Source organism: Penicillium cataractarum, assembly GCF_028827025.1.
Source record: "Penicillium cataractarum strain IBT 29864 chromosome Unknown utg000004l, whole genome shotgun sequence".
NCBI lineage: Eukaryota > Fungi > Ascomycota > Eurotiomycetes > Eurotiales > Aspergillaceae > Penicillium > Penicillium cataractarum.
Genome location: NW_026622740.1, coordinates 3,188,418 through 3,207,278, shown reverse-complemented (window position 1 = coordinate 3,207,278; position 18,861 = coordinate 3,188,418). Strand labels below are relative to the sequence as shown.

Genomic DNA, 18,861 nt, shown 5'->3' with positions numbered 1-18,861 from the left:
CTATCTTACATGACCTTCATACACGCCCAAGCACTTAAACGGCCATGCACATCATCTGCCTTTGTCCACGGTCCTCGTTGTACAAGCTAAGTGGATATGTTGTGGCATTAATTCCTATAGTTGGCGCATTTGCTCCGGGCGGAGCTGTCGCAGTCCTCCAAGAGCAATGTTTACTTTAGTGGCTCGCTTACAGCAGAATTCAAAAACGGCCTCCATCATTTACACAGACACGATTAATCTCCGGAAAATAACTCACTAGTTTAACTAGTAGTTAGTTATTCCTTGTGGTTATCAAGCCAGGTGGCTTGAGCTTTGGCTCGCCTGTGGACTGTTTTGTGATGTCTTCACGGTAAGCATTCAATAAAGCCGTTGTTAGTCAAAACATCGATTTATTTGTAGTTAATTGTAGGAAGGAGTTGAAAGAGTTTGTAATTGATGCATTCAATGTCTAGTCTGAAAGTAGCTTCACCCAGCAGCCGGAGACTCTGTCTCAATCTCGCAGTCTCCCATGGTTCAAGGCCTTGATACACACTGTAATTGATTACTTCCAATCAGGCACCCTTGCACGCAAACCCGGGTCCGTTGATGGAATTGTTGGGTATAATCAGAACCCTGGGGATGAAAACTCTCTTCCATCCGAATTTTCCATTTCGAGATCGGCCGAGGGAGCTTCAGACATGTTGCCCTGTTTGGCAAAAGGCTGCCGACTTTCCCAGTCAATTATGTCTCCCATCGGAGTCCTTGGCCAATTTCCACTTTTCTTAGGCCGTTTCATCAGAATCACAACCAGGCTATCCCCCCTGACAGTCACAGGGATTTTCAGATGAAGGTTCATGTATGACCGATTATCGTGGAAAGAGCCGAGCGTGCTGGCCCAGCTCCGCACGGGTATGGCAAGACTTAATGGATATCTCTTTCGAATCAATGCCGCCGAGACAGATCAATGTGCGTGTGGACAAACAAGAGAGACGGTGGACCACTTTCTCTTTCGATGTCAGAAGTGGACCGCGCACCGGACGGAAATGCTGCAATGTACCCACATTTTTTGATAAATTTTTTGAGAAGGATTGAGATTTCATCGAGCTAAACATTGATAATCGACTAAGCGGAATCAATGAATCTGGTAACGTAATCAGGTGGCGCCCAGGCCTTCAGGAACTAGCATGTCCGTCAGGCTTTTGATTGACTTAGCCGGTAGGTCACACCCCGAGGAAGAGAAAATAAAGTTATGACCGAATCTCACTCATGAGATCTATCGATGCTCACGAGATAATATGTTTAATGGGACGCTGACATGGAGGAGTCGTAATGACGTGGCACACAATCTCAAAAGCGAGCCTTAATCACTTCATTGTACACAGGTCATCCTCAGATTAGAGAGAATTGGACTGGAGGCGGGGAGATGATACAGCTAAATTCGAAATTGGCTTCCATCTTTTTCACAGAGAAACCGAATCTTCGCCTCCGGTCGCCGCCGCTACTTCCACATCTGGGACCTGGACACTGGTAAGGTGGACAAAGTCAACGGCTCCGCAGACCGCAAGGAAGAACAAAAGTCCATGGAACGCTTCAAGGTGTCTCCCTGCGAACGGTACGTCGGTCTGGTCGGTACATCGCGCAAGGGCGGCGGTATGATCAACGTTCTGGACTCTGGTACTGCCCAATGGATCGCGCAGATGCGCGTTGACGGACGCGGAGGTGTGGCTGACTTCGCTTGGTGGTCGGATGGCGAGGGTATGACTGTCGCCAGCAAGAACGGTGAGGTCTCTGAGTGGGATGGACGACAGCGTCGTATTATCGCGCGCTGGCTGGATGCCGGTGCCGTGGGTAATACCGTGATTGCCCTTGGTGGTCAGAGTGGTCGGAATCAACTTGGCGGAGATCGCTGGGTGGCTATTGGTAGTACCAGTGGTATCGTGAATATCTACGATCGCCGCGAATGGGCTGCCGCTGCTGTTGCGAGCGCGAAGAGCAATGTCCCAGCTCAAAACGACGACTCGACACAGGCTGGTGTCCCGCGGAGCCCGACGCCCGTTCGTGTATTCGACCAGCTTACCACGCCAGTCAGCCATCTGGTCTTCGCCCCTGACGGCCAGATGATGGTCATGGCTAGTCGATGGAAGAGTGACGCGCTGAGACTTGGTACGTATAGCACTGCCACCAGATACCTTTCTACTTGTATTGAACTTGTCACTAACTATATCCTACAGTCCACCTCCCCTCTTGCACTGTCTACCGCAACTGGCCTACCTCCAACACTCCACTGGGTCGTATTTCGTCTGTGGCTGTCTCCCCGAAAAACGAGCAGTTGGCTGTTGCTGCTGAGCAGGGCCGTATCCGTCTGTTCGAGATTAGAGGGTAGATGTACGTACATGCTGGGTGGTCTTTGGATTCTTTGAGTATATTGTATATCCGGCGTGATTGATAGCATACCCATGCTCGAGTTAATTAGATAGCTTGGGTATATGGCACAAGCATGAATGTACCATTTTCATCGGCACTTTAAAAAGTATTAAAATAGATTATTCAGCCACATAGTAATAGTTTGCTGCGCAATGCGCCACCTCGATATGGTAAAGTTGAGTACACTACGGCAGCACACCCCAAAGCAGTCCATCACAAAACGTAGGCTTATCACTTACCTACTTGATTTCTTATGCCACGTCTTGGCTTTCCTTCTCCGTTTTAGTGGGCAGACCCTGGCCGCTTTTGCTCACTGAGTAGACCTCATCCACTCACTGCTGAGCGCTCTGATTTTCTCACACTGAGCACGGCCTGCAGCACAGGGGTTAACAAGCTACTTCAATCGGATGATTCAAACAGGCAAATATTTCCTCGCGCAACGTCACAAAGGGTGTTTGTAACAGTCGGGCTATCCGATTTCTTATCAACAAAATCCGCGGGATAAACTCTAGAGATAAGATAGGTGTCATTATGTAACCATGGTTAACGGAGTACCATAAAGTTCGGTTTTTTGCTTAAACCCTATTTCTGTTGTTATCTCCTGTGGGGGTCAAAGTGGTCCTTGGACGAATAGAGAATCCATAAGCGATCGGACTTCCCGAAAAGTGACTAGCTCATATACGCTATTTCTAGCTGGTGGAGCGATTGGTAGAACTATATCATGTCCGTAGATAATGTAGGATATCGAGGTCGCTGAAACTTCGTGGATTTCGTTAACGTTGAGCTTATTCTGACGCAACTTCTCATGCCTGATACTAAGGCCAATATACTTCTCCTGGGGTGTGGAGCGGTTGGTACTTTGGCGGCCGTCACATTGGAAAAATCCGAACGTGCGACTATCACAGCAGTGCTGAGGTCAAACTTCACGGCAGTTGGGCAGAAGGGCTTCACCATCGATAGCATTGATCATGGCAGCCTCACTGGTTGGCGTCCATCACATAGTGGGTTTTCTTGTTATTAATAAAGGAGCTTTATACGAGCACGTAACTTACCATACTTGACAGTTGAGCGCTCGGTTCAAGATGCAATGACTCATGGGCCTTTCCAGTTCATCGTTATAGCACTGAAAAACCTCCCTGATATTTATTCAATCCCAGATCTCATTGCTCCAGCCATTACACGATTTACAACGATTGTCCTGATACAGAACGGCATTGGTATTGAGCAACCATTCGTCGATTCCTTCCCGGATTCCACTATCTTATCCGGCGTGAGCATGATTGGCGCCCGTGAATTGAGCAGCGGTGTGATCAGACATGACAACCCCGATATTCTCCACCTAGGCCCAATATATAACACGACTACTACAAGGAAAACAGAGGACGAACTGGCAGCTTCTTTCGCCTCGCTCTACAGAGCCGGTGGCGCATCCTGCCTACTCACCAACGACATCACTTGCATGCGCTGGAAGAAGCTCGTGTGGAATGCATCCTTCAATAGTGTTTGCGCTATAACAGGCCTTGATTCTGGCGCCATTATGGATGCCGGTGGCGTAGAGACCATAATCCGCCCAGTGATGGATGAAATTGTCACTATCGCTACGGCCAGTGGGTGTACTCTACCGGATGGTATCCAGCAGCGGACAATTGACTCCATGCCACGCGAAATAAACTTTCGTCCAAGTATGTTGGTTGATGTCGATCGTGGCAACCCTATTGAGGTTGAAGCTATTGTGGGTAATCCACTGCGCATAGCTCAGGAGCTGGGCTGTGAAGTGCCATTATTGCGGATGATTTATGAGTGTTTAAAATTAATTCAGTGGAGAATTGTTAGGGACAAAAGCCTAGCGGTTTCTTAGTATCCAAATAACTTGCTCCAATTGCACCGATATGTCAAGCTTTCAGAAACCCTTTGCATGCCTTCAACTACATACTGGGAGATGCTCAATGGCAGTCGGACAATCAGACGGGACAAATAGCCAAGGAATTGCACACGCAGCAACACTCGTGGCAGTGGTACAACAGGAGATGTAAAAGGAAGGTCATGGGGAATTAAAAGATGTGTATTCATGAATCTCTTTGCTGGGAGATGTGTAAGATCTCTGCCGTCTAACACATGAGATATGAAGTATACTGGAGGAGTCTAGAACTCAGGAATCAGGCCTCCATACTGATCCCCAAAGAGGAAATAGAAGCTGTTCAGTAGAAAGGTGCCAGAGAAGCTAATCTCACTCTGATCTCTCTTCACTCCTTCTGTTGCTGGTTTCCCCACCGCTATACCTAGAGTCACCATATGATTTGGAATTGGACAAGTAGGTTATTTATATATGTATAAGGTACGGTATTTTAAGAATATCACAAAGTCTTACACCTGAAAGCGAAATAATAAGAGAAGAATAGAAAAAGGAAAGGTATTGAATTATTGACACCCCCTTTCTAATCACTCAAGTCATCTTGCAATAAAGACCCCACAGCCCCGAAACACCCAGCCAATCCAAAAACATCTCATTTAATCCTTGACGCATAAGTTCATCACCCATGAAGTACTGCCGTTTGTCATCCCAAGTCAAATTCCCCATTGTACTCTTAAGGGATCTCCCCAAACGAAGTGTCTCAATCGAGCTCTGAAGATCCAACCAGTAGGTACTCTCTGGCATCCAGACTCTCTTCTCATCTGCAGAAGATGCAATTATATTAAATTCTGGCAGAGATTGGACTTTTATCCATATTCTCGGCGCATCGTAGTATGCCGTGCTTCCATATTTCTTCAAAATCCGCTGCTCTTCCGCTGGCGAAACCATCTGCCGTGAGGTTTGTCGAAGGTACTCTGCTTGCTCATTTATAAGGGTTTCCAGTTGCACCTTGTCCAGAGCCAGCTCCGGTTCTTTTTCAATTTTGTTGAGATAATTGTTGATCTCGTCTCTCAACTTTTGCAATCGGTACTGGATCCACTCCGGGTAGAGACTGTTTAAATTTGCGTAGGGTCGGATATTGGTCATGTAGCTGGAGTCATAGACTGTTGGCACACTTGAACGGTAGGAAGTAATAGTGGATATGCGTTCCTTCACACCCTTAGCTCGAGCAGCTAGGTGCTGTACTTGACCACCTTGAAGCATTACTGCATGGCCAATCTGAGGTCCTTCAACCTCGGGGGCCGTTAGACGTACGTTTTTCGTGTGATGGCATGAATCTTAACTGACCTTTTGAGGTGTCCCATCGCCCTTCTTGATATATGTTTCTCCCCCAATCATACCCTCCGTCTCGCTCAACATCAAGACACATACGTAAGGATAAGAATCATAGCTTTAGCAACGTCAATCTTATGGATACTATTAGCAAGGTGATGGGAATGGACTTACTGCCATGGAATAATAGCACTAGCATCCTGCAATGGGTTGTAGGCTCGCTCCTCTACACTCAATTCGACCTTTTCGACCGATGGCTCAACCTTAAGCTTTTTCGTCATTTCCGAAACAGTAGCTCCTTCGACTTGAACGTTAGTATGTCCAATTTCTGTAGGCATAACCACATTCAAAGGAACACCCATAGCTTCGGACACTATGCTCATTGTCTGAGGATGTGTCCAGAAATCCTTGATGAAGTTCGATTCCTTCGCTGCATTGCGGAGAACTAAAGTGCCTGGGAACGGCGAGCTCGCACATCGGTCGAGGACCTTTCGCTGGAACAAGGCCCTTCTATATGCCCTTACACCCTCACGTGAGAGTAGTGGAAATGGTGTTGTTCCTGCAATAGAAGAAGCGGATGCGCTCTGATCCAAGAGCAAGTCTTGCATTGTGATCTTCTTCTCAGGTGGCGAGTAGTTCAGATGAATCTGTCATATGTGAGCTTTCTGGCCATTCTAGAACAGTAGTATTGCCCATTTGTACACACTGAAGGGTTAAACATCTCTTGTTGGTCCATCATATCGGCAGAGCTCAAAAGCCACTTCTTGAGTAAGAATATGGGATCGATTGTGACCGCAATATGACAATTGAATAGTACTGAAGTAAGTGGCCTCGAGGTTCCTAAGTAGGATCCTAGATGATTTGAATGAGGCAAATTTTTCCCAGAACGCGCGCTGGCTCTAAACAGAGGAATGGGCATGACTCAGCGGTCGGCTACGCCGATTAATACAGTATGGAGTCAGACTAAAAAAATGAATGCGTTATTCTTGTATCGGCTATCGGGGGGGACCCGCTTTCCTCTTTAGGCAGGTCGGTCCCGCCTATGAAAGACCTTTCTAGCTCGGCTTATCATGCATCTAGCCAAGCCGACATTATTGAAGAGCTCTACACCAAGTCATATACATCTCCGTAAATCCCTCGTTCATTATATTGAATCTTCCACCAATTGTCTTATCACAAGGCTACTGATCTTCGTATCTGCCGAAGTTTACCCCGCAGACTCGAAGCTGATTTAGTATTCTTATCTCTCAGCCCATCATAGCCCCTGATAAAGGAAGTTTCGGAGATTTGCCAATTGATACACCGTCAATGTGTCCAAAAGGCACCAGGCTCTGCTGGAATAATAAGAACGAGTTGAAAATCACTGGATACCAACTAGATATTTCTCTCTTTGCCTTCTAGAATACCAATTCATTATGACTGGCACCGACCCAGTTCCTAAGGATGATCCGAAAGTTGCACCACGTACGGTAACTGAACAATTCACCTTGGCTGACGACGTGCTGGACAAAAATACCACCGTGGCGCCAGGTCAAATCGACGAGAAATATCACACAACCAAACGCGAAATCTGGGCATATTATGCGTGCGTGATCATTAAGCTTATAATGAAGCAATAACTAATCCTTACAATAGCTATTACATCGGAAACAATGGACTGTCTCTATTCAGTAAGCTACAAATACCAAGCTTTAACAATCCCTTCATTTCTAAACGCCACATAGATTTTGCTCCAACAGCCTTCCAAAACCTCCTCTACCAAGCTGCCGGAGAAAAGGGAACCCTCGTTTTCCTCGGCAAAACCCGATCAATCAACAGCGTCGTTCTCTTAAGCAACGGCATCTCATTCGCAATCCAGATAATAGCCTTCCTCGTAATCGGCAGCTTCGCCGATTTCGGCACTTGGAGACCAAATATCCTCATTGCCCTCTCGATAATCGCTTACGCGATCGGCTTCGCCTGGTTGGGTGTCCATACCGAAGACAAGTGGCATATAGGTGCTGGTCTCTATATCGTCGGACTGATCGCCTATCAAACTACCTTGACATTCTGGACGGCTGCATTCCCTTCCCTTGCTAGGAATACCTCGGAAATGATAAATCATGCTGATGAGCTTGCTTCTGGCAGAATTTCGAGGGAGGAATATGAATTTGCAGATACGATGAAGAGGAGTCAGTTGGCGAATGTTGCGTTTTATGTCCAATCGTTAGGGGAGATAGGGATTCTGGCTGTTATTGTGGGGATCATGTTTGGGGTTGATGTTAATTCGAGCACAGCGAACAATAATTGGGGGTTGAGTGTGCTTGTTGCCTTTGCGAGCGGAGTTTGGTTACTTTTTTCGTTGCCTTGGTTCTTTTTGGAAAAGAGGAGACCTGGTCAAGATCCTGGAAGGAGGAATATTGCTCTTGCTGGGTTATCCCGACTTTCGCATACCATACGTCAGGTTTTCCAGTTGAAACAGACCTTGCTTTATCTTGTTGGTGGGTACAACATAAACCGGTTTTATTGCTTGAACTGCAAACTGACCTTACTCTAAGGTTACTTCTTGTTGGGCGATTCTCTGAACACGACTGTTACTGTGATTTCCACTCTGCAAAATAGTATTGTGGCATACAATACATTACAATTAACATACCTCCTGATAGTTGGCATTGCAGCTCAGGTGAGTGCTGTCTGAAGTACTGATAAGCCGGGATCTAACTTACTATCGCAGGCCGTTGGAATTTACGCGTTCTGGTTCATCCAACCACGATATAAACTCGGTACAAAGACCATGTTCAATGCCATTGCATTTTCTATCATTATTCTGGACGGCTGGGGTATGATAGGCATTTGGTCTAGCAAATTTGGTTTCCATCACACATGGGAAGTGTGGGTAAGTTTCTGATTTCCCTTGTCTTCCTTTCGTTACACAGAAGACTCTGTACCAGGTCGTGCGTATAATAACAATCTCCTTAGTTCTACCAGGCCTTCTACGGTCTCTTGATCTGCCCCTGGTACAGTTACTCGCAAATTATGATATCCGAAGTGACTCCCCGAGGCTATGAATATCTCTTTTTTAGTCTGTTCAGCATTGTTGGAAAAACATCCTCATTCATTGGACCAATTGTCTCCAGCGCTATCATCGATGCCTCGCCTTCCGGAAACTCATCGATGCCATTTTACTTCCTGTTCGGATTGAGCCTGTTGAGTTTCTGCATCTTATTCGTGGGCGTGGATCTGAAGAAGAGCCGACTAGAGCAGGAGCAATTCTTGGAAGCGAATAAGCGAAAAATGGGAGGGTAATGTTACATTTTCATTCCCGCATGACTGGGATACTGTACTTTAGAGGTTGATTGACGGCTTTCCTCATTGACGGCCACACAGCCACGTCGTCCACCATGTAGCGGTAGCTGAAGGATTTTTTGAAGTAGCTGACATTAAAGTCTGAGGAAGGCAGCCACGGGAAAGGAATGAGATGATCTACCGCGGAGCCGAAATGGGCATGGTTTGATCGAGGCAGACAGTTGAATATGAAAGGAAGTCATAGCGTACCTACCATTTCGCTATATTATTTTCTGCCCTGCTTGAGTACCCCACCCGGAAACGTATCTCCCTAGAAATGGAAATGAACACAACAAAATACCGTCATATTGGCGTACAATATACGCCAAGTTCACCCGCCACACCTGGTTAGATTCCCATGTTGATTATCCGGGAAACTATCTTGTCATTGTGCCGAGGCAGCGTATCTGGTGTTGGTGCAAAGATCGTTTTGCACGGTTTTAAAGGCGGGAAAATACACTTCTCGCTGCACTGTACTAGCCAAAACGGCTACTGTGTTCAGAAAGGACAGTGGTCACTGATTCCAGTGAGCAAGGAACACACAACCCAAATTGTCCGCGGCTTGCTTCATCTGCGCATCATCAATGACGCAAGAGTCACGAGTACTTGTGTGTGGCTCAGGTCGACGGTCAGTAGCCCAGTAGATCAGAATGGTATTAGTGTTGGTGTGACATGGCGCCCTCAGTGCAATTTCCCGTCTGGCGTATAATTCGGATTGGCCAATCTCACCTGCGGGCTAGGCGCCACAACAAGGGTCTGATGTCCACATTTGCGTGCTTGGTATCTACTGAACCCCGTGGTAGAAAACATAAAAGGTACGTTGTCCGCTGCTGATTCCTTCTCACCTGCAAGCCCACTGAGGTCGAGGCTGCGGTTCCTGTGTATAGCCCACTACGGTCGAGGCTGCAGTCCATGTACAAATCCTGGAGGACGCTCCAGGTCGGATTCAGTTCCACACGCAGGCCTCTGGTCATGCACAAATCCTGGATCAAGTACCAGGTAAAAAATCCTGAGCTATGCTCCTTTACGGCCCAGGTCGGATTCAGTTCCACACGCAGACCGCTGGTCTTGCACAAATCCTGGGTCAAGTACTGGGTCGGGCTGTGATGAGACGTTCCGCGCCCGCCCTCCAGCAAATGACAGACACCTCTTCGCGGTGCTGGAGACTATTACTCAGTTCAAGCTGAGGAAGCCAAGATCTGTCTTCAACTTTTACACGAAATTTTGTCCCCCTTGTGACGATTGAGCGTGTGAACGATTGAGCGTGTGATGACTAAGATAGAAGCATGTGACTGAGGGTCAGCTGATGGTGTTTGCTTAGAGGTTTGGTGATGGAGGCATAGAATCCGAAAGGGGAAGTTTGCTGGCAGAGGATGCCTCAGGCCGAAGTGGGATATAAGAAGAGGATCCCCCACCGTCCCCATCTTCTCTTCTTCTTTCCTCTCCAGACTTGATTCCTTCGTTAGATGCACCGAATGAAAGCTTTTGCCCAACTTCGCTTGGCTCGTAACATAGAATCAAGTCTCTTCATCTTTATCTCTTTCCAGTTGACTGGCTGAGCGAGGAAACGCGTACACACGCGATCTCCTGCTACCCGGCAACTCCCTCTTTTTAAAACCGAACCGAAGAACCCCGAATCTCAGTAGAAAATGGCTGAGAAGGTGACCGAACGAAGTCGCTCGAGACGAGAGAAGAGCGCACGCAGAACCTCGCTGGTATTCGGAGCCCAGCAGGATGATACCGGTGTTGAGGTAAACACCGTTGACGAACTGATCGCCTGGATTCAGGCCGAACCCGAGACCGCCTGGCGCCTGCTGTTCAAGCGTCAGGGACAGATTAATGAGCTACGGATTGCTCAAGAAAAGAAGGATTTGGAGTAGCTCCTTTAGCTTTGGTTGCAAAAAGAGCCTCCAGTGGAAACGAGGGGCTAGGACCAGATCTTGTTCTGTGTCTTTCGCCACCGTCCTGTTATTGAGAGTGACCTTCCACTCGATCAAGTAGTGGATACAAGTCGGTGGATCCTCGTCATATATTCGACCTTCCTCCTAGTCACCGTGCCAGGACCCAGACCCGCCTCAAGGCCATTTTGCCATGTGAACAAAGGGCCGACCTTCCTGGGTAGGTGCTGTAAACATGTCAATATTAGAATGCCCATGCTAAAAGGCTGTACAAAAGCTGGATTTTGGTCAAGTGCATTGCGATGCCCGGTCGCATCCGAAAAATAAACCAATTTGGCCAGAAATATGATTGATGAAGACAGTTTACTGTAGAGATAAGTTCGGTCCACCATCAACGCAGAGATTCAACTTACAGTAGGCTCAAAGTGAGGAAAAAATGGGGGCTGGTGAAAATGTGACCGAACCTTAACGCAGGTTGGCGTTTGAAAGGGAGGTGCAAAGATATCAGGACTTTTGGTTAAGTGTACTGCCGTTTCGAAAATCCAGTGAAAATAAACTGATATGACCGTAATGAAATCGATAAAAATACTATAAGATGAAATTTGATCACCGTTTATGAAGAGGTTTAACAGATTTTGGTCAACACAAGGAAACGGTGAAATTGTCATCGGACTTCAACGCACTCAGTGTTCAAAAATGGTACAGGAGAGAGTGGAAATATTGGCTAGCAAAGAGACATTCTCCACATTAAGCGAACAACCTCCCATCGAGGAATATCATAACACCACTGTAGAATGAGCCAAGTATAATCCTAGACAACTCCATTCACAGTAACCAATTGGCAAGGCGTAACTGGGGACCACCTAGCCGTTTTAAGGACCACCTGGCCGTTTTAAGGACCACCTAGCCGTTTTAAGGACCACCTGGCCGTTTTAAGGACCACCTGGCCGTTTTAAGAACTACCTAGCCGTTTTAAGGACCACCTAGCCGTTTTAAGGACCACCTGGCCGTTTTAAGGACCACCTGGCCGTTTTAAGGACCACCTGGCCGTTTTAAGGACTACCTAGTTGTCGCTAGTTACGCGACGCCAACTGGTTTTTGTGAATGGACAGTGACTACGCAAAAGTATTTGCACTCCCGCCCCACATCAGCTTGATTATATAATATTCTGCCAGTCGGAAAGCCTCACCATAAGCCAGGTGATTGGCTACGAGTGAATTCCGCTACCTGGTCTGAGCAGGCGGTCTAGGTGTGGGGCTAGGGGGGTTACAAATACTTTTGCGTAGTCACTGGAGTTATCTGGGATACTTGCCTACTGTTGTTAACTGCTGAGCCTAAGAGTATCTCACAACCTTTTACACTACTCTTACAATATCACACTGGGCCACATGATAACCAACGTAAGCCAAAATGACCATCATATCCGTGCTCGGCGGATATGACCCAATGAATTCTCATCAAATTCTAAATGGGTTGTATATCCCAAAAGTATCTCGCAACCAGACCGTTGCTACGTTAAGCCCTAACACAAACTCAGATGCGATTGATTATCTTGGAAGATCTACCTGTGACCTTTACCCAATTGGCCGTTGCTGACTATTCCAAGTTTATTGGGCCTCGACGTCCTTTCTTCCCACATTAGCACGTATCCGAGAACCCAAGCAGCCACCAGATCACTTCCTCCTTGGTATGGAAAAGAGTAGCGTTGGCTTTGAATCGTGCGGGTCAAAGCCCAGATTACAGTATATCTACCTTTAGACCGCATGCATACTCCAATACCAAGTATAACATACTGCCAGGCAAAAGATCCGCCCAGAAATCATCTAGGAAGCCATCCATTATAGCAAAGCTGTAGTGCCAAAAGGTCTTCCTTGTGACCGCATTATCCATGTGTACTGAATTCAGCAGGTTGTTCTTCGTCTAATTTAGGCGCCGTATACCATGACTTAGTGACCAGTTTGATAGACGGTAGAGCTTGCTAAGGGTGGTGTAAGGACTTTTCCGTGGTCCCTATATTCTTGTCAAGCCAAACCGCTACAGTAAACTCCCATTTTCGGCACGGGCCTCCGTGTAACAGAATTCCGATGTGCCTAATGAAAGTGTGCTACTAATATCGCGCTAAACCTCATCTAGTAAGAACTAGTCTGTTTTTGGTCTAAAGTAGTCATCCACCCTTCTCTGCTTCCTCCCATTGATCTCGAATCGAGAAAAAAGATGAGCGATCCTCTCTATATCACGTAGATCTCTCTCAGTAATTCCCTCTTGGTGCTGGGTAAATTGAAGAGCTTTATGCATATATTTAATAGCTTCAACACGCGAGAGGATATCTAGCGGTGGTCTGAATATATATTCGTCCTGGTCGTCCTCGCTATCCTGAACCCTATTATCCCTACCTGTATTTTCTTCTGAAAAATGAACGATAATATTAGATAAATTAGGCTCTTCCACGTCGATGTTTTCTCCTGGAGGGTCTAGAAATTTATCTAATGCTATAATCTCTGTACTAGGAAGCCGGTCGGTTACCTCTGCGTATAAATCACCTAGTTAAAGGTCCTTAGTGTCACGGGCCAGTGCCCGATATAGGTCACGTGTATCACGAGACCTTGGCATGTTGACGTGGGGAACGCACGGGATAAACTTCTTCTCCTTAAGCTTTTTGTAAACAGCATGTTGGCCTAGTCAGATTGAATCAAGTCTTACTTCAGCCCCTTCACATACAAAAAGCTTCTTTCTACACCTAGAAGTATCATTGGTCATTGGAAAGTCCTAGGAAAACGACCTAGGCACTCATTGGAAATACCCCTGAATCCCCAGCGATTCAGCGACGAACACCTATTAGAACGGAATCCTCGCGCATAAACTCTTAGCGCTCGAGACGTATTGGAAAGTCCTAGAAGACCTCAATTCCTAGGCATATTAGATCATTGGCACATTGGAAGCGGAAGGTAGACGAAAAGCGACCGAAGCATTACCGGCACGCTACACAACCCCTGGCAGCTATGCAGCACTAGGAATCGACGAGCCCTCCTGGGTGGGCGCAAACGCTACTGCAACAGATAGCACAGACCCAGGCTATGCAGAACGAAGAACGGGAGCGGCACTACCAACAGGAAGCTGCTCAAGAAGAACGGATGCGTCGCCTGGAAGCAATGCTAGAGCGCCAAGTCTCACTGGCCACAACGACAACCGCGACGAACGAAGGACAGGCGACACCAGCGCGATCGGCTACCGAATCGGTGCCGATCTCCCCACGAACAGAGATCATTCACCGACCGAAGCCCCGTCTCCCAGACCCAAAGTTATTCGGGGGAAGCACGAGCGATTGGCCAACCTGGCGAATTTCGATTGAGAATAAGCTTAGCGTAGACGGCGAAGCTATTGGTTCTCCCCAGGACCAATTCATATATGTCTTCTCTAGACTAGAGAAGCTTGCATGGAAGAACACCGGAACCTTTGTGAAACTCCGCCGAGACACTGGCGAACCATAGGCCTTGCTCGACTACCTCGAGAATATCTACGGAGACCCGAATGTCAAAGCACGCGCAGCCAGGCGACTCCACCAGATTCGGCAACCGGAAGACATGAGCTTTTCTAGGTTCCTGCCACGGCTAGAAAAGGAATTCGCTGATGTAGACGCTCTTGATTGGCCTAATGAGGCTAAGCGACAGATTCTTCTTAGCGCACTTAATAAGACAATGACGAATTCGTTAATGAATCGGGGTATCCCCGCTACCTTTTCGGACCTGATTTCTCGGCTTCACGAGATTAGCTCCGATATGGATGCCCTTGACATCACAAGAACGGAACGAGCACGCAAGTCGCATACGCCTGGATAGAATGACGACGAAATGGATTGGACGCCTACTGTGTCGGTAAACCGAACCGAAACCTACACGAAACACCACCGATCCAGGACTGGAGTGCCGAAGCAGGCTCAATGGGTTAGCTAGGACGTACTAGAGCAGCGGCGGGCCGATAGGAAGTGCCTACGATGTGGAAAGGTCGGCTACTTTATCGGGACGTGCACACTACTACCAGCACAACGGCCTAGTAGTGCACGGATTGCGTCCGCTTCGAGCAAGAAGGGAAAGGAGCGTACGGTCAAAGTGAAGAAATCGAAGCCTGTGAGCGACCAAGATTCAGTCACAACAGCCTCTGACGACGAAGATGTGACTACTGAGGATGGATCGGGAAAAGAATAGCTCCTGTTCTGAGCCGCGAGCAGGAGCAAAAGGGGGTCGAAAAGCTACTGGAACGTGAGACATTACCGTTCATAGTCGATGCTAGAGTGAATGGAATCCAATTTACACAAGCTCTCGTCGATAGCGGTTGCCGCTGTTATGCAACAGTAAATGAGTCCTTAGTCCAGTTATTCGACCTCCCGCGCATCAAGATACAGCCACGAATCCTCGACGGAGTTATACCGAATCAGTACCGAATCACCCACGCCACCCACTTCGACCTTGATATCCACGGCCATCAACAAGGCCGTGTGTTCGCCTATATTATCGGACCACAAAGTGATAGTATGATACTAGGAGACCCATGGTTACACGACGTGAACGGGCGATATTCAGCAAGAAGAGGATACCTAGATATTTTCACAAGGTCTGGGGAGCGGACGAGGTGCTGGAATCGCACAGATCGCACTATTGGGCCTATTGGGGTGAGGGCACTACGTGTTGCCCAAGCCGAGGCACTATCTATCCGGCAACTCATACAGAGCGTATCGGATATGAATCGCCTGCGAATCGGTAGGGTTTCGCTAGACGACATCGAGAGAGCACTTCGTCCTAAGAAGCATATCGACCCAAAGGACAAGCTACCAAAACACTACTGGCGGTGGATAGCGGTTTTTAGCCAACAACTTGCTGATCAGCTACCACCACACCGGCCTGGGGTCGATCACAAGATCCCTTTGAAACGCGACCGAAACGGCGTCGAAGAGCCACCACCTTATGGTCCTCTTTATGGCATGAACAAGGAAGAACTCCTTTACCTACGGAAAACGTTAACAGACCTACTCGGGAAGAACTTTATACGTGTGAGCCAATCGCCCGCGGCGGCACCGATCTTGCTAGTCAGAAAGCCAGGTGGAGGCGTACGCTTCTGTGTTGATTACCGAGGGTTGAATGAGCGAACAGTGAAAGATCGCTACCCTCTACCACTAATTCGAGAGACATTGCGGAATATAGGCCAAGCCCGCTGGTTCACGAAGCTTGACATTATCGCGGCCTTCCATAAGATTCGTATTCACCCTGGAGAAGAATGGAAGACGGCATTTCGGACGCGATACGGGCTCTACGAGTGGAACGTGACGCCCTTTGGGTTAACCGGCGCACCAGCAACGTTCCAGAGGTATATCAATCAGACGCTACGAGAGTACCTTGACGACTTTGTGTCAGCATACGTCGACGACATAATAATTTACACCAACGGAACGCTAGCGGATCACCGCCGAAAAGTCGGCGATGTGCTACAGAAGCTAATGGATGCTGGGCTACAATGTGACATTGCGAAGTCGGAGTTCGAACAGGACTCAGTGAAATACCTTGGCTTCGTCGTCGAAGCTGGAAAGGGGATTCACGTTGACCCAAAGAAGGTGGAAGCTATCAGAGCATGGGAGAGACCGAAGTCTATACGGGATGTGCGAAGCTTTATTGGGTTTGCGAACTTCTACCGGCCATTTATACCAGGATTCGCCGACCTTTCGGCACCGTTAACACGGCTAATGAAGAAAGACGCTATATTCAAATGGAACGACGATTGCCAACAGGCCTTCGCGGAACTAAAAGAGCTATTCATAAACGCACCAATCTTGGCACATTTCGAAGAGGATCGCCAAACAGTCGTGGAAACTGATGCCTCCGGCTGGGCAACTGGCGCGGTTCTATCGCAATATGGACCGGACGGGCAGCTATGGCCATGCGCCTATCTATCTCAGAAGCTATCTCCAGCAGAATCAAACTACGAGATCCACGATAAGGAGCTTTTAGCGATTATACGTGCTCTACGCGAATGGAGACCCGAGCTGAAAATGGTGCCTCGATTCACTATCGTGACGGACCATAAGAACCTTCGATACTTCGGAAAAGCACAACATCTTAACGAACGGCAGATGCGATGGGCAGATCTCTTAACAGAGTTTAACTTTGACCTCCGTTATCGCCCTGGCAAGCTTGCGGTGAGGCCGGATGCACTATCACGACGGAGTCAAGATATGCCTAAGAGTATCACTGACGAAAGGCTATCGAACCGCTTCCGAGTCCTACTCAAAAGGGTCAAGATCAAAACGGGACGACTAGACCCTCAACCAGCCGAAGATCGACCTAGCGAGGAGGTCGATTTCGAGAAGGATATACCCCTCTTCGAAGAAGAAGAGCTTCAGGCAGAATGGAAAAGGGCGAGGGCGTCCGACTCGATCTACCAACGAATCTCCCACGCTTTGCTAACAGGGGAGCGCCGAATCGCTACCGAGACAAACATCAAGACAAGCCTATCGGAGTGCCATTTAGACGATCGGGGGGTGCTCCATTTTAGACAACGGATCTGGATTCCCGATAATGAGGTCTTACGCACGGGGATTATACAGAAGGTCCACGATTCACACGTCACGGCGCATCCTGGGCGAGACGCTACCTATTCGATACTGTCTCGACGGTTCTTCTGGCCAGGAGCAGCAAAGGATGTACGACGCTTTCTGCGTAATTGCACAATCTGCGGACGGAGCTCAGTATGGCGAGACACGAAGCATGGACTATTAAAGCCACTACCGATTCCACAGCGAATCTGGGCCGAGATATCAGTGGACTTTATCACCGGGCTGCCACCCTCCGGCCCTACAGGAGCGACGAATTGTATGGTTATAACTGACCGGTTGACGAAGAGCGTGGTTCTGATCGGAATGAAGAATACGACGGCAGAAGATGTAGCGGAGGTGTTCCTCACACACTTCTATATGCATCATGGGGTGCCACTAACGATTGTGAGCGACCGTGGCCCCCAATTTGTGAGTTCTTTCTGGGAAAGGGTATGCGAAAGGCTATCGATTCAACGCCGATTATCCACCGCTTTTCACCCCCAGACCGACGGCGCAACAGAGCGTGCTAATCAGGAGATCGAACGAATTCTACGTGTGTTCACGACGTACGCACAGGATAACTGGAAGGATCTACTGCCAATAGTTGCTGTGGCAATTAATAATCGTGACGCTGCTTCAACCGGAATCTCGCCATTCTTCTTCACCCACGGCTATCACGTCGACCCGATTGGTATCGATGAAGCAGGGCAACTAGAAGACGCCCTAACACCACCACGAAAGGCAGGCGAAACGTTCGTGAATCGCCTTCGGGAAGCCACCGATTGGGCCCAGGCCGCCATGGCTTCTGCACAGGCCCTTCAAGAAGAACAAGCGAACCGGCGCCGACAGGCCGCGCCTGTCTATAAGAAGGATGACTGGGTCTGGTTAAACCTTCGGAATGTACGCACTCAACGACCGTCAAAGAAGTTAGATTGGCTGCACGCTCGATACCGAGTAGTAGACGTTCCGTCACCGTTCACAGTCCGACTAGATGTGCCCACTGGTATACACCCAGTGTTCCATATTGAGTTAGTTCGTCCGGCAGCGACGGATCCATTCCCATCTCAGCTAGTGGACGATCTACAGCCACCGCCATTACTGGTTGCTGGAGAGGAGGAATACGAGGTTGAGCAGATCTTAGCTGTCCGACGGAGGAAGATTAGGCGAGGATATCGTGACGAAGTACTAGTGAAGTGGAGAGGATGGGCAGAGCAGACGTGGGAAACACTAGATTCAGTGCGGGATTGCAGCGCCCTAGATACCTTTGAGGAGCAGCACGGCACTGTTTCGGACGTGATTCGTCAGCAAATCGGCACCGAAGCCCATATCGTCGTGCCCCTAACGAGACTAAGACTAGGAGGGGGGTATTGTCACGGGCCAGTGCCCGATATAGGTCACGTGTATCACGAGACCTTGGCATGTTGACGTGGGGAACGCACGGGATAAACTTCTTCTCCTTAAGCTTTTTGTAA

At 48.2% G+C, this 18,861-nt stretch overlaps 4 protein-coding genes across 4 annotated transcripts; 3 read left to right on the top strand and 1 right to left on the bottom strand.

The window, feature by feature from the left end:
• Positions 1–1,114: 1,114 nt before the first annotated feature.
• Positions 1,115–2,362, top strand: N7496_005659 (WD40 repeat domain-containing protein; the record flags this gene model as incomplete). The annotated part of the gene is made up of 3 exons (XM_056698588.1): positions 1,115–1,123; positions 1,446–2,142; positions 2,211–2,362. 3 exons carry the CDS (start codon positions 1,115–1,117, stop codon positions 2,360–2,362), a joined length of 858 nt encoding a protein of 285 aa, XP_056557113.1.
• An 846-nt stretch (positions 2,363–3,208) lies between these two features.
• Positions 3,209–4,261, top strand: N7496_005658 (ketopantoate reductase family protein; the record flags this gene model as incomplete). The annotated part of the gene is made up of 2 exons (XM_056698587.1): positions 3,209–3,404; positions 3,468–4,261. 2 exons carry the CDS (start codon positions 3,209–3,211, stop codon positions 4,259–4,261), a joined length of 990 nt encoding a protein of 329 aa, XP_056557112.1.
• A 585-nt stretch (positions 4,262–4,846) lies between these two features.
• N7496_005657 (uncharacterized protein) lies at positions 4,847–6,234 on the bottom strand (the record flags this gene model as incomplete). Its single annotated transcript, XM_056698586.1, has 3 exons — positions 4,847–5,548; positions 5,603–5,705; positions 5,762–6,234. Coding segments are annotated over 3 exons (1,278 nt in total), but the record flags the coding sequence as incomplete, so codon positions are not given.
• A 768-nt stretch (positions 6,235–7,002) lies between these two features.
• On the top strand, positions 7,003–8,872 carry N7496_005656 (autophagy protein; the record flags this gene model as incomplete). Its single annotated transcript, XM_056698585.1, has 6 exons — positions 7,003–7,172; positions 7,223–7,257; positions 7,312–8,067; positions 8,125–8,249; positions 8,301–8,462; positions 8,546–8,872. 6 exons carry the CDS (start codon positions 7,003–7,005, stop codon positions 8,870–8,872), a joined length of 1,575 nt encoding a protein of 524 aa, XP_056557110.1.
• Positions 8,873–18,861: the final 9,989 nt, after the last annotated feature.